Source organism: Pteropus vampyrus, unplaced genomic scaffold (assembly GCF_000151845.1).
Source record: "Pteropus vampyrus isolate Shadow unplaced genomic scaffold, Pvam_2.0 Scaffold177, whole genome shotgun sequence".
Taxonomy (NCBI): Eukaryota; Metazoa; Chordata; class Mammalia; order Chiroptera; family Pteropodidae; genus Pteropus; species Pteropus vampyrus.
The window spans coordinates 2,132,053-2,147,775 of record NW_011888958.1 but is presented as its reverse complement, the minus strand read 5'-3'; the positions used below and the strand labels follow the sequence as shown (position 1 = coordinate 2,147,775).

General features: G+C 42.6%; 1 protein-coding gene and 1 pseudogene across 1 annotated transcript in view; one reads left to right on the top strand and one right to left on the bottom strand.

The window, feature by feature from the left end:
• HEATR4 (HEAT repeat containing 4) overlaps nt 1–13,020 on the bottom strand; it is a 33,257-nt gene extending 20,237 nt beyond the window's left edge. Inside the window, 5 exon segments of the mRNA XM_023537048.1 lie at nt 2,298–2,441; nt 3,724–3,924; nt 9,566–9,706; nt 10,737–10,927; nt 12,123–13,020. Coding sequence (XP_023392816.1) covers nt 2,298–2,441; nt 3,724–3,924; nt 9,566–9,706; nt 10,737–10,927; nt 12,123–13,000 — 1,555 coding nt within the window. The 5' untranslated portion in view covers nt 13,001–13,020.
• LOC111746125 lies at nt 1,110–1,228 on the top strand (annotated as a pseudogene).
• Nucleotides 13,021–15,723: the final 2,703 nt, after the last annotated feature.

Genomic DNA, 15,723 nt, shown 5'->3' with positions numbered 1-15,723 from the left:
CCGACCTCAGTCTCAGTTGCAGGTGCTTACTGCTACTTAATATAATTAAAGAGTTTGGCCAACCCCTACAATGGGCACAATTTTATGACTCACTTCTATGCTGAGTATGTCAGTTCTAAATCCTTTATCATCAGGCTTTTAAGGAGCTATATTCAACTCAAAGAAGAATGTTTCCAGCTGGGCTATAGCAACCTTCACCATTAGTTTTAGTGACAAAAATTAACCTATTTACCCTATATATTTTGTAATTTTAATAGCAATTATATTTAGGTAGTGCTTTGCCATTTATATAATATTTTCATATTCATCTCATTGAAGTAGGCAAGACAGGCATAACTGCAGAGCTAACCCAAAATATGTGTATTTCAGGAGTCTTAGTTTAACTAAACAGTCATACTCATAAGACTGTCATAGGCTACACATGGCACCAGTCTTTGAAAGGATATAGGATGGGAATATAGTTTGCCAACAGGTCAGCATTATGCACTCCTTTTGGTCAGAGTTCTTGAGGCAGTTTGTATAGCATTCTGTGGAGTCTTCTGAGGACAGCTCAGGAGCATGGAATCCATTCTAGGTAGAAGTCTTACTTCCACAGGAGTTAGTATCTCTTATATACAACTCCATAGATATAATTCTAGCGTCCCCAAAAGGCATTCCTGTAGTGAGTCACAGCATTCATGGAAGACCAAAGAATGGTGTTCCTTTGAGGTATTTATTTACATTTTACTTATAATTCTTCCCAGTCTAAATGTAATTGATTAGTCAGGGTTCATTTTTATAATAAGCCATGTTGCCTACAAAGATAGTTCCTGTCCTTATCAGGTTTTCCGGGCAAGAGTTAGGCATTTAACTAAAGCTCAAATTCTCAAGTAGAATGGGGAAAAGTTTTGATAACCTTCTGTCCCCAACTATCCTCATTTTATAGATAAGAAATTTGAAGTTCAGAAAAGTTCACTGACTTCCCAAGAAGTGGCAGAGCCAGACCTGTGACTAATACTAGGATTTCTAATCTGTTCTTTTTGCTATTTCTTCAGGCCACTATGTCACCTGTTACGTATGAGCTAGATGGAAATATGTGTATTTCAAGGGAATAGGTAAAAGTCAACAGAGTCTACGGCCATACCACCCTGAACACGCCTGATTCCGTCTGATCTCGGGAGCTAAGCAGGGTCGGGCCTGGTTAGTACTTGGATGAGAAACCACCTAGGAATAACAGGTGCTGAAGACAATATAAAAAAAAGTCAATTGAGTATTTCTTTGAGAAGGTGTGGGGAGGAAACAAGACAGATCAAAATCTAGACACCCAGGACATGTGAAAGGGATCACATGAAAGGCATAGTTCTGGGAGAAGAGAAAGGTGTTTTTTGTATGTATGTGGGAGATTTGGGGATAAGATTATAATAATATCCATTGCTGCCTATTGAAGGTCTTCTCTATGTGCCAGGTACTGAAGATACATCATTCCATTTAATACCCAAGGAAACAAGCAGTTATAATTAAAAATGTACATGTGTGGACACATATATAGCAGAGACACCAAACCAAGTCTGGCTGGTACGTCAGGGGAGACTCTTCAGAGGAGGTGACACCATAATTGAAAATTGAAGGGCAAGTATAGAAATTAATCAGGTAAAGAGGAATAGTTTTCTAGCAGAGGGAGCAGCAAATTTGAAAAGTTGGAAAAATGCTCATATCTGGAACTCAATAGACAGGAAATAAGTGAAATGAAACTTTAAAAATCTGACAACTTTGTAGAGTTAAAATTCCTCCCTCCCCTTAAGGAGTTTCTTGCCTGGTAGGGAGGCAGAAAAGTAACAGACAGTTATGATAGCATGACAGTTATGATAGCATAGTTATGATAGAACATGAATAATATTAGGATGCTACTAGCAGCAGAGAAGAAAAAAGTGTCAGCCCAGGCTTTACATAAAAGGTGATCCCTCAGGGCACTTGAGAAATAAGAGTCAGCTGATTTTATGTCCTTTCAGTAGCAGTTATAGTTTCCATTATCTGGGTCTTATGTCTTGTTAAACCAGCTCCTCAGTAGATTACAATTCTGTATTAGTCGTTTTTTTGCTAACTGAAGGCAATCTGAAGAGGATTTTTCACTTTTATGAAAAAAGCCATTACCATACTAATGTAGGTCTTCTGTAAAAGCGAAGTGTAGTAACGGGAACTTGAGGGATAACTCTGCTTTACGCCACTTCAGCTTACAAAGGGTTTCATAGGAACACTGTTTTCAGATAATGGGGGAAGTGTGTTCATAGTATTCTCAAGTAGTCCAGTCTGGCTCTCACCTGAGTCCCCCTGGCTGATGGCAATCCGGGGTCGTCCTAAAGCAGCTGTAGCACATGTGACGATGGCTTGGATTCGAATATCATCATGCATGTCCACCAAGCTCTGCAGCAGACCCTCTATTGTCGCATGGTGCCACTCAATGACTATGCCACAGGGAGGGAAAGAGAAGAGAAGCACCTGGTTAGGGTTAGATACTGTGCTGCAGGCAGGTGACGAGGTCTCTTTCCCACCAGGACTATTCAAGCAAAACATTAGCTCAAAAGAATAAAGGGCCCCAGAGATGGGATCCTTGGGGAAGTTAATACTCTGATGATCTGTGTATCCTCTTGGTCAGTTCCCAAACAAAACTCTCCCCAATCCCATCCTATATTCTATCTCTCTTTGCTATAAGAACTCTTCACTGATACCATTTGGAAAATAGTGCACAATAAAACTGGTTAAGGGCACCTTGTTATCAGACATACCTGGTTTGGAATAAGTTATTAGCTGCGTGACCTTTGATAAGTTAGTTAACCTGTCTGAGCTTAAAATTTTTCATAAAATTTTATGAAGCTACTATACTGAATATTAAGTGAGTTAACTAGACAAAGTTTAGTGAAAAACCTAGCAAGATAATAAAGACTCAAGTATAATGATTGTGGTTATCATTAGGTTTCCTTGCTTTTGAGGGCTCTTCCATCTGGCTTTCAAGGTTTTCCTTGTTTTATTGCTAACTGCTCTCTTTGCAGGTATCAAGCTTTTATTTCAGTTTTCCCACCATCTGTAGTTGCTCCCTACTAGTAGTTTTTATTCAGTATCTTTTTCCACCATTTTTTGTTTATTGATCCAGTTTACAAGGTGGATTGCCCCTTTTTCCTGAACTAACCTCATTTCTCATGTTCTAAAAAGCAGCAGCCCTTGAGTCCTCAGATCTTGTAGCTTTCAGCAGTCCTTACTAGACCCTTACTCTGCTCCAGGCACTCTACCTTCTACCCCCATATCTCTCGAGGCAAAGAGATATATGATAATCTCAATTCCCCAAATGAATTTTGGAGCAGAGTTTATACCATAGACAACTACCGGTTTTTTGATCATTATATTTCCATTGCTTGGGCAGCATAGTTCATCCTTCTCTTCATGTGTCATTTGTTGAGCATAAAGTTCCAGAAGTCAGTAAGTTAGAGTCCCTGCCTGTGAAGAGTTCTCAATATAGTGAGTTTTCACAAATCACTGAAGTAAAACCCACCTATGCAAAAAGCAGCCAGATACATGTCAACTAGTGTTGTGTGAAAGGCTTTTGTCTTGTCTAACCTTGATGAGGCAACCAGATTATTATGTTTCACAACAGAGATTGATTTTCAAAGATCGAGAAACTCTAGTACAAGGTGAGACCTTCCCCCGTCACAAATACATACTGATATCTCTGGACGCGCCCCCTTCTCTTACTTAGAGCCCAGGCAGTCTTCCATTCCTGCAGCATCCTCCGCAGGACCACAAGTTGCCAAGTTATAGCCTCCAGTGATTCTGCCTGTGTCTTCAGTTTCTTGGTCTTAGTAGGCAGGTCCTCTTCACCCACCTGCAGCAGCAGATCCTTGGCCGGAGTGGGCAAAGCAGTCCAGCGGAGGGCTCCTTTCACAGGCCTATAAGCTGTGCAGTTTGGCAGTATGAGATATTCTCATCCCACTGTTCTAGGCCTTGTGCTTCCAGCTAGCATCACATTCCTATTCTTGACTAAGAGCAAAGCAAAACAAAATTCCCAAGAGCAAACTTTCCTGTGATTGTATAGGGAACTGAGTACAACTCCCATAGGGAGTTAGGAAAAGTCCTGATGAGAGACATGATAAAGCCGTGATGATGGGGGAGAAAAGCTGAGACATTTACAAACCTTTTTATAAGTTTAATAAATCTTTAGGAATATAAATATGTTTATATGTAATAGGGTATGCTCATAAAATTCAATATTTGACATATTGTAATTTAAAGTAGAGTAAAATTGGTTATTAATTCCTAATTAAGTTTTCTTTTTAATGTGAGAGGAGGAATGGTGATATAAGCTGCTACGTTTTAAAAGTTTTGGCATTTCTGGGTTTTTCCTAATTATGACAAATAACAGTTGGAAATTTGACAACGAGATAATATATGACTATAGTTGTTATATAAAAAGTTATAGTTTTTTCTAGGCTTACTGTTCTCCCTGGTATCAGATTAGTTGTATGGAAAAGGAGAAGGCAAAACAGATAAAAAATATTTCCAGATCATTAAATTTATTATTTGCTACACCGCTTCTCAGTTTCATGTTCTTATCTGTCACTATCAGCCCTTTCTGTTTCTTCCAAGATTTCATTCTAACTCTAACACATTTAGATTTGCTCTGAATCAATTCCTTCCCTTAAACAAAGAAGGTAATACCATTTCTTCTAATGTACAGAAAAAAAGTCCTGAGAGACTCCAGGGCAGTTTAGGCTCAGATCCCTATAGCCTCTAAATGGTCCTCACCCCGCTTCGTCACACTGGCGGGGAACTCAGTCACGCCATTCAGGGCTTCATTCCTTTGCAGTGTAGGATGTGTGCAGTCACATGACACTCCCTGCTTCTCCCAGCCTGCTTGAAATCCCTCCCAAGGAGTGATAAGTAGTTGAATTAACCCCCTCCCTCCTAAATTCCCTGTTCAGGGAGTTAAAATGGATATGGTGAGAAAGTCTTGAATCTCTGATATTTAACCTCTGTGGGAATAAACATGTATAACGGCCAACATTTATTTTACTTCCAGTCCTTTGAGTTCTAGTCAGGTAGCAATACATCCAGTAGCCAGCTTCCACATCAAAAGTCATCTCGAAAGGAGCACACAAAGAAACAACCCTTTGATTTTTCTGTGAGACAAAAGGTGCAGCAGTACGCTTTGTTGGCGGGAACAAATGGTGCCTTTTAGACTTGTACCCTAAAACCTGTGCCTGGTGCAGGGGAACCGTAATGCTTGTTTGGGCACACTAGAGAATTTTCTATCATGATCTGGGGGAAATTAAAGGCTATGTAGTAATAAGTATAGTTTGTATCTTAAGAATTTTTATCATTTTAAAGAAATCATCATCAAAGTTTTTCAATTCCATCAAAATGGAGAGGGAAAAAATCTACCAACATCTAACCCCAGGAATTTTTCTATTATTTCCAGGTTCTTTCATACTTAACATTTCCTAAGATGAGATGATGAATAAAATGGTTATACAAAGGTGTGTGTATATATAACTATTCTGACTTTACTTCCCTCAGATCAATTTCAAATACTATCTTAAAAGAAATGTTTGATGTGAAAAATCCTACAGCATCGACTCATTAAATGTTCTGTGTTCTGCGGGGGAAAAGGCAGGCATCCAGCACCACTGGGAAAAAGTGCCTATGGAACAAGTGAGATGGGTGTGAAGCTTCTGCGAATGCAGTAGGATTCTCAGAGGGTTTTTTTTAAAAAAAATAATAGCTTTATTGATAGAATTCATGTGCTAGAAAATTCATCTTTTTAAAGTATATACAATTCAGTTGTTCTAAGTGTATTTGCAGAGTGTGTAACTATCACCACTATCTAATTTTAGAATATTTTCATCACCCCCAAAAGAAACCCCATACCTATTTCTCCCTCCCTCGCAACCACTGATCAACTTTCTGTCTCTGAATTGGCTTATTCTCAGAGGAAAGGACATGGCTTATGGGGAAGGTAGTGTACTAATAATAATGCCTTGAGTTTGTACAGCCCGTATTGTTTTATAAAACATTAAGAAAATCACCTAAGTGTCAATAAGTACCACAAAAGTTCCTTGCTCTAGGAACGATTACTATCTGTTTTAATGAAGCAACTGAACTCTCCAGAAGGTGACTTGCCAAGACCCAACCCAAGGCTTTGCTGGGGTGCTTCCTCTACTGCTTTATAATGGTGGTCCTCAACAAAGAAAGAGGGTGTGTGAGCACTGGGGAAGCTGTGCATGGCTGCCATCTTTAGCACCTCCTCTATTCTAGTGACTCTTGCCTAGCCAGGCAGCACTAGAGACAGGTTTGGGGCTGGTGGAGAAAAGAATGGGTCAGTACTGCTGCTAGTTCGTTTCTACATACCAGGGGGCCCATCTGAACAGTGATACTGCAAAGAAAAGAGTCATGGGAAATGGAGACATAGTCTCTGGAGGATGGCCATTTTCTGTTCCATAAGTTCATTTCCTGGCTACTTCTCTTCCCTCTATCTTGTCTGTCTTACAGAGTGAAGAAAGATGTACATGTGAAACAGAAACTTAAAACAGAGGATGACTCTGAAGCATGTATGGGCCTGAGAAAGGAGTGGGAAGGTAGAGCCAGCCCAAGGAAAAAGGGCAGAGTGCAGGATCAAGGGTTTGATATACTTTGCCTGGAAGCATTAAGATAGGATCTGCCTTACTGGTAATTATTGACTCTAAACCTCTTTATTACACCTAAGTTTTATCGGATTTCATCTGAATGGATGCTCCACAAAGGCTCTTCCTAGTTTCAGTTAGTAGTTTATGAGATGATTTTTAGTCCCCCTCGATGCTGGTGCCCACCCAATGAAGAGAGGCCTAAAGGAAATAGCCACACTTCCATCTTTACCCCAATTATCATATCGGCTTCCTGCTTACGCGCTTCCGGAACTGGCTGGGAAGTCCACTTTTCTGGGGTTTCAGGGAAGACCTTAGATAGCTGCTTGTTGTACTGGTTGCGGTTTTCCAGGAAAATTTGGTCTCTCTTTGCACCAATCTTGTGAATAACCTGGACGTTATCTGTAAACAGATAAATGAGTCCCCAGCACCCTCCTCCTTCTTTCTGGATTTTCAATCACCAGGATCATTTTAGCCCCTACGATTCATGACTGCCATGTTTGGGGACATCTCTTGAAGGTGACCACAGCTTGGAAATATGAGTTAGTGGCCTCAGAGCCCTGGAAGCCAAAGCAGAACCTGTCTAGCTACCTGATAGGCATTGGTCCCTATGAAAAGCTAAATACTAATAAAGGGCTACCTAATTCATTTCATCAGTCATAAATACCTTCGTCTGAATAATTTTGTTAGGCATTTAAAAAGAGTTTCAGTTGACAGCAATTTAGGAACAACGTGAGGGTAGAAAAGAATAAACAGCTTGGAGCCTGCAGACCTAGATTGTGTATCCTGGAAGCTTAGGCATCTCAAGGATAGTAAGATGGAAGGGGAAGGTAGTGGACATTTACTGGGCATTTGGCAAGAAGCATTATAGATGCTTCCTTGTCTGCTCTTACTTGAAGTGCATTTTTGTTAATATTGTTTTACTAATAAGGTACATAGGCTCAGGGGGATTATATAATTTGCTGAAGGTTAGTAGGAAGAGGTTAAGCCAGGATTTAAACTCAGATGTCCTTTACTCCAAAGGCTGATTTTTTTTTTTCCAGTATAGCATTTCAGTGGAGGAATATCTCAAAGTGAGAGAGGGAGAAGGGTGTACAGAGAAGAGGTAGCTCGTTTCCAAAGCCAAGTCTTGCTTTACAGTTCCACCCTCTACTGCCTCCTTGGTAAGATAGAGGGATAGAGTAGCGTGGGGAAAGGGAGAACAGTTTCCTCCCCACCAGATTCTTGTGTGCACCGCCCCCCCCCAAAAAAAACCAAACAAACAAAAAAAACACATCCAGCTCCTGTGCAAGTAACCAGGGAATGTTAACTATAAGCACCTGGGTCATCCAGGAACTTTCATCCATATCCATGATTGTGTTATCCCCTCGCTACCTTCCACCTCCTTATTCCATGCCCACCACAGCCCCCACCCAGCTCTATTACCAAAGTAAATCTCCTGTTCAAAGGTGTTGTCTGTGGAGTAAGCAAACTTTCCAGCTCGGTCATTCATCTGTCGGAAGTAGCTCTTCTTTGGGGGCTGGCAGATGCTCCTCTGTCCACTGATATCCTCTGCGGTCTTATTGTTGCCAGACATAGTTTCTAATCTCTGCACTTGCGATAAGTAGTTGGGCATTCTTGGCAGGAGTGAGAGAGGGAGACAAGGTGGGGAAATGTAGCAGATGGACCTCCCCTTTCCATCAGATCCACAGCTCATTCCCTTTCCTCTTTAAGCTCAGCTCATAATGGGCATTTAAAGAACACCTATGTTTAACTACTGACCTTGCCTCCAAGGTTCCAGCTGAATATGGAGCTGCCAAAAGGGCCTGTCTCCAGCCACCTCCCCACTCACCTAGTGGAGCCACTGCTTTTGCAGCCACTGGACAGCACGACGGAGTGGACATCCTCCCAGCAGTACCCTTCTTTAACATCGGTGCCCTTAGAGTTTGCGTGGACTTGGGGAAGGGAACCCACCTCCTACATTACCTCACTTTATTACGTGTGTGGTTATTTTAATATCTGCCCACCTCCAGTGGACAGATTGTAAGCTCCTTAAAGGATAGGTCCATGTCCATCTCATTTACATTACATTGCTGGTACTTTACAAAATACCTGGAAAGTAGTGGAAATGCAATTTATCTTTGTCCAATGAAAAAATAAATGGGTTTCCGCTTACTTTTATTTCCCTTTTTAGAATCAGATATTATAATTCCTCTACTGCTTTATAATGGTGGTCCTCAACAAAGAAAGAGGGTGTGTGAGCACTGGGGAAGCTGTGCATGGCTGCCATCTTTAGCACCTCCTCTATTCTAGTGACTCTTGCCTAGCCAGGCAGCACTAGAGACAGGTTTGGGGCTGGTGGAGAAAAGAATGGGTCAGTACTGCTGCTAGTTCATTTCTACACACCAGGGGGCCCATCTGAACAGTGATACTGCAAAGAAAAGAGTCATGGGAAATGGAGACATAGTCTCTGGAGGATGGCCATTTTTTGTTCCATAAGTTCATTTCCTGGCTACTTCTCTTCCCTCTATCTTGTCTGTCTTACAGAGTGAAGAAAGATGTACATGTGAAACAGAAACTTAAAACAGAGGATGACTCTGAAGCATGTATGGGCCTGAGAAAGGAGTGGGAAGGTAGAGCCAGCCCAAGGAAAAAGGGCAGAGTGCAGGATCAAGGGTTTGATATACTTTGCCTGGAAGCATTAAGATAGGATCTACCTTATTGGTAATTACTGACTCTAAACCTCTTTATTACACCTAAGTTTTATCGGATTTCATCTGAATGGATGCTCCACAAAGGCTCTTCCTAGTTTCAGTTAGTAGTTTATGAGATGATTTTTAGTCCCCCTCGATGTTGGTGCCCACCCAATGAAGAGAGGCCTATAGGAAATAGCCACACTTCCATCTTTACCCCAATTATCATATCGGCTTCCTGCTTACGCGCTTCCGGAACTGGCTGGGAAGTCCACTTTTCTGGGGTTTCAGGGAAGACCTTAGATAGCTGCTTGTTGTACTGGTTGCGGTTTTCCAGGAAAATTTGGTCTCTCTTTGCACCAATCTTGTGAATAACCTGGACGTTATCTGTAAACAGATAAATGAGTCCCCAGCACCCTCCTCCTCCTTCTTTCTGGATTTTCAATCACCAGGATCATTTTAGCCCCTACGATTCATGACTGCCATGTTTGGGGACATCTCTTGAAGGTGACCACAGCTTGGAAATATGAGTTAGTGGCCTCAGAGCCCTGGAAGCCAAAGCAGAACCTGTCTAGCTACCTGATAGACATTGGTCCCTATGAAAAGCTAAATACTAATAAAGGGCTACCTAATTCATTTCATCAGTCATAAATACCTTCGTCTGAATAATTTTGTTAGGCATTTAAAAAGAGTTTCAGTTGACAGCAATTTAGGAACAACGTGAGGGTAGAAAAGAATAAACAGCTTGGAGCATGCAGACCTAGATTGTGTATCCTGGAAGCTTAGGCATCTCAAGGATAGTAAGATGGAAGGGGAAGGTAGTGGACATTTACTGGGCATTTGGCAAGAAGCATTATAGATGCTTCCTTGTCTGCTCTTACTTGAAGTGCATTTTTGTTAATATTGTTTTACTAATAAGGTACATAGGCTCAGGGGGATTATATAATTTGCTGAAGGTTAGTAGGAAGAGGTTAAGCCAGGATTTAAACTCAGATGTCCTTTACTCCAAAGCCTGATTTTTTTTTTTCCAGTATAGCATTTCAGTGGAGGAATATCTCAAAGTGAGAGAGGGAGAAGGGTGTACAGAGAAGAGGTAGCTCGTTTCCAAAGCCAAGTCTTGCTTTACAGTTCCACCCTCTACTGCCTCCTTGGTAAGATAGAGGGATAGAGTAGCGTGGGGAAAGGGAGAACAGTTTCCTCCCCACCAGATTCTTGTGTGCACCGCACCCCCCCCCCCAAAAAAAACCAAACAAACAAAAAAAACACATCCAGCTCCTGTGCAAGTAACCAGGGAATGTTAACTATAAGCACCTGGGTCATCCAGGAACTTTCATCCATATCCATGATTGTGTTATCCCCTCGCTACCTTCCACCTCCTTATTCCATGCCCACCACAGCCCCCACCCAGCTCTATTACCAAAGTAAATCTCCTGTTCAAAGGTGTTGTCTGTGGAGTAAGCAAACTTTCCAGCTCGGTCATTCATCTGTCGGAAGTAGCTCTTCTTTGGGGGCTGGCAGATGCTCCTCTGTCCACTGATATCCTCTGCGGTCTTATTGTTGCCAGACATAGTTTCTAATCTCTGCACTTGCGATAAGTAGTTGGGCATTCTTGGCAGGAGTGAGAGAGGGAGACAAGGTGGGGAAATGTAGCAGATGGACCTCCCCTTTCCATCAGATCCACAGCTCATTCCCTTTCCTCTTTAAGCTCAGCTCATAATGGGCATTTAAAGAACACCTATGTTTAACTACTGACCTTGCCTCCAAGGTTCCAGCTGAATATGGAGCTGCCAAAAGGGCCTGTCTCCAGCCACCTCCCCACTCACCTAGTGGAGCCACTGCTTTTGCAGCCACTGGACAGCACGACGGAGTGGACATCCTCCCAGCAGTACCCTTCTTTAACATCGGTGCCCTTAGAGTTTGCGTGGACTTGGGGAAGGGAACTCACCTCCTACATTACCTCACTTTATTACGTGTGTGGTTATTTTAATATCTGCCCACCTCCAGTGGACAGATTGTAAGCTCCTTAAAGGATAGGTCCATGTCCATCTCATTTACATTACATTGCTGGTACTTTACAAAATACCTGGAAAGTAGTGGGAATGCAATTTATCTTTGTCCAATGAAAAAATAAATGGGTTTCCGCTTACTTTTATTTCCCTTTTTAGAATCAGATATTATAATAGCTCCAGTCTTCCCTCTAGCTATCAATGAGAAGGAAGCAATCTAAGAAATGCACAGTAATCCTCTTCTCTCAGGTTGTTTACTTCTCTCTCCTGCTGCCAGTCAGTTTTTGAGTCAGTGACATGCTGGCTGCTTATTCGAAGTGAGGCAGGACCAAATCTCAAGACCCATGAGGGCTCTGCCTTCCTCATTCTCACCATGGATACATTTCTGGAAGCACCTGGATAGAAACTGGATTAGCAGAAAGGGAAAGGCTGAGAACCAATCTCTTTAAAGGCAGTGGTTCTCAACAGGGAGCAGTTTTATCCCTCAAAGGGACATATGTCAATGTCTGGAGACATCTTTGGTTGTCACAACTGGGGACTGCTACTGGCATCAGAGGAATGCTGCTACACATCCTACAATGCACGGGCAGCCTCCCACAACAGAATTATCCAACCCAGAGTATCAGTAGTGCCAAGGCTGAGAAACCTTACTTTATGGAAGTCTTAGCAGATTAGTGGTGGAGAATACGAGAGGCTGATAGGAGAGTGCATTGTGAAATGAGTGTGAGCCTACCCAGGGAATCCTTGATGGGGAGCCAGGGATTCTCAAAGGCATGTCTGAGGCCCAGCCAGTCTACCTATAATAAACAGGAAGCAGCAGCTCTGGCTCCTTTTTTTCCTGGATGGGCACGATGATACTTCGATCCTCAAAATCCGCTGTCTCTTCTTCCTCCAGCTGTTTCAAGAGCTCCAGGTCGCTGGCAGAAGTGAGCTCATCCCGGATGTGGCTCCAGTCATATTGCTGACGCAAGAAGCTCTGCCACTTGTTGGGAGACACCCCAGGCCTTAGAGGACGCTTGTTCTGGATCCATCGGGCAGTGCGCTTGTTCAGCTTTTCCAGCACGAGAGCCTCCCAGGCTCTGGCCTCCTTCTCAGGAGGAGGAAGCCAGGCTTCCCTCTCTTCTAGGTTCATATCTGGAGAAAGTGACAGACTCAGTGTGTCTGAATCCCCTGAGGGATGAAGACTGTGAACACAAGATGTTTCCTGGACTGTGCGTGCTGAGTTTGATTTCTTTGGCTTCTTAAGATTGGCAGAGCATTCTGTCTTCGTGGCCTGGGAGGTAACCCTTGCTGAAGGACCCGAAGAATCCAAGAACTTAAAGCTGACAGGTTTCTCAGGTCGGGCCTTCCTGATGTGAGGAACTTGGATGATATTGTCTGCATTGTACACATGGTCAAAGCTGTAATGGCTGTAAGGAATGCTGGGCAGCCCTCGCTGCCACACCACCTCCCGAGAGAAGGTAAGGTTTGAAGCAGCCTTTTTCAGATATTGGTTCTTGAGGTGCGCACAGTACTGTGGGCTGAAGTCAAAGACTGGAGGCACGCTGGAGACGGAGGTGCACTCCTCCTTGCTTCTTGGTTTTAAGTAGAAAATCATGCCCCATGCCAGCCGTGGGGGTAGTGACCGATGGAGACAGTAGGGGAGAAAGTTCTTTTCCCTTTGGGTCCTGGTCATTGTTTCCCCAGCAAATGCTTCCTTCCACACTGCCTGGTCCAGAGGCAGGGCCAGGAAGCATGACCAGTCACCTGTTAAAGGAAGGGGAGGAACTAGTCAGCGTTCTAGGTCGGTAGAAATTGGTAGCCCATAGCAGTACAGAAAGAAAAGAACTTGGAGGACAGATGAGCTGGGGACGGCAAGTCATGTGAATTAGAAGGACAAAAGAAAGAAATGGTGCAGCACTCTAAGTATTTTTTGTATCAGATCTTTGCTTTCAATTCTCACAGTTGTCTCCAAAGCTCAGCCCTTTGTCCCCTTTCCAGGAGTATCTCGTGCTCTCAGTTTTTCTTCAAACGTTGCTTCCTCTCTGTTCAAAGTCTTATATCGCTCGGCCTGGCATTTGGGGTTCCCCACAAGTGTGACCTGTTAATGGTTAAGGACCTCCAGTTAATGACCTTGTCCTGACATGTAACCTCTTGAGTGTCCTAGCTCTTCTCCGAGTATTCCTCCCTTCACAGAGTGGAGCTTCCATCTGCGTCCTCTAAATGAAATAGCCTTTCTTCCATACTTGACACAAATTCTACCCATTCTTCCAGGGCCAGCTCAATTTCTGCCTGCTCCATAACTCTTCCTTGACCTATCTATGTCAGACACAAATTTATAAATTACTTATAGTCCATACCAGTTATTTTAATTTTTAATCTTGTGAGACTCCATATTATCCACAAATGTTACTTAGACCAACATTTTGAGGCAGGGTCCTCTCTCTCAGCAAACACCCCTTAAGAACCAAAAGCAGAGTGGCAGGTCTCAGGTGCTTTTGTGCACTGACCACATAAGAAATTGAATAAATGGCATCCTACAGTTATTCAAACCTGGCATAACTGCAGACAAGGCCTGTAATCTGGTAAGTAGCAATCACCAGCATTATTGCTGCCCTTCTAGGAACTTAGGTGGACAGGCAGGTGTGGGATTGGAAGGGTTAAGCCACATGCCTCCAGTTAAAACGTGGTGTAAGAATCCAGACTTAAAATGGGTGGTATCTCAGAGGTTCCACATTTAGTTTCACTCTCTATTCACCTTCTCAGTCCCCTACCCTCACCCCCTGGGTGTGGTACCATTATTCCGCAGAAATAGTTGAAGTGGGCTGAATAATGTGTGCTATAAAGAATAATATCTTGCTTTTTTCCTTGTCATTAAAGCAGTAGAAACTGCCACAGAAAAAAAGGCTAAAAAAGAATAAACCATAGCACAGTAAAAGTAATACAGTCTCACCTGCACCCACAGATTCTGAAGTTCTAAGGTAGGGCCCAAGAGGGGACAGCTGCTAGGACAGCGTTAAATATAGTTAAAGGACACTGCATCAAGAGCACCTAAGGAGCTTGTTAAAATGCACACCCCAGAATATTGATTCAGTAGGCTGCAAATGAGGCCTAGAAATCTGCATTTTAACAAGCTCTCAGAGGTTTTTATACACATTAAAGAAACCTCAGCCCCAAGAGGTATTTGTGGGATGTATGAAGGAAGCTTAGTTAGTGGGGAGAGTGGGATCAGAGAATACAGCCTCTTAACCTGATTCGTTTCAAATCCCTTCTCTCTGCTGTTTCTCTCGTCAGAAAGTTCCTTCATTTTTTCTCCTCTACTTTCTAATTCTCATTCCTCACCATGCACTCACGGATATAGTGCTGTCTCCTGAAATTACTCTGGAAACTCTGCTGTAAGGATGATTTGTTCCTGCTCTTTTATCTTACATATTTCAATACTGAGGCCCAGAGAGAAGAGATGCGACTGTGATCACAGGACTAGTTAGCTTCTGAAGCAATACTGACCTTTCTGACACCTAATCCAAGATCTTGTCAACTACTCCAGACTGCCTTCCATCATTCAGCTGCTGCTGAGCTCCTTTCAGACACTTTTAAAACAGCAGTGTTTGAAATACCTCCAAAATGGCCTCCCACAACACAATCTTCAAAGGGAGAAGCAAGGTTCTGCATCTTAAACCTTCCTTAGTTTCTTAGGTTCCAAAGTTGTTTATTTTGGTTACTAGGCAACCACCTCTTTATAATTCCATGAATCTATTCACAGAATCTGGAGGTTCAATCAAGGTATCTTCAACTATTTATTAAATTTCTTCCTTTGTAAACTGAGCTTTGGGAAATTGCACTGTATTTATGGATTGATGGCAAAATGGATTTCTTGGTCATCCTTTGAAAAATAAACCTCTAAGTCTATGCAACTTCATATTTTCCCCACCACCGTGGTTCATAAGTCCTACTAAGAAAGAGGCAAAGCAGGGAACACACGAATACAGGAAGCTCTGGCATGCTTCAGTTGACCAGGCTGATGAGAACAAATGACAAAGTAGAATAATCTGTCTTTGCGGCCTGTTCCATTCTCCTTTCATCTCTGCCCCTACTTAATCTTCCTTCGCACAGTTAGTTCAGTTCCATCTCCACTGCTCCCCAGCTCCTGACTAGATTATCAGTAAATTCCACTCTTTACAAGAGGACTCTTCATGTCCTGTATCTCTAATAGTAAAATTTCAGGCTTACAGATTACTAGTCTTTAGAAGTCCCCTTGTGAAAAGAATTTACTTATCCTGAGAGCGGATTTTTGGGCATAGGGTTCTGTCTTTCTAGTTGACCTGGGGCCATGCTATTCAGGTGTTCACCATCTCTTACTGACCAATCTGAGCACAGACTTTAGTGCCTTAGCTCCAGCTGTGCTTAGAACCTGGGACC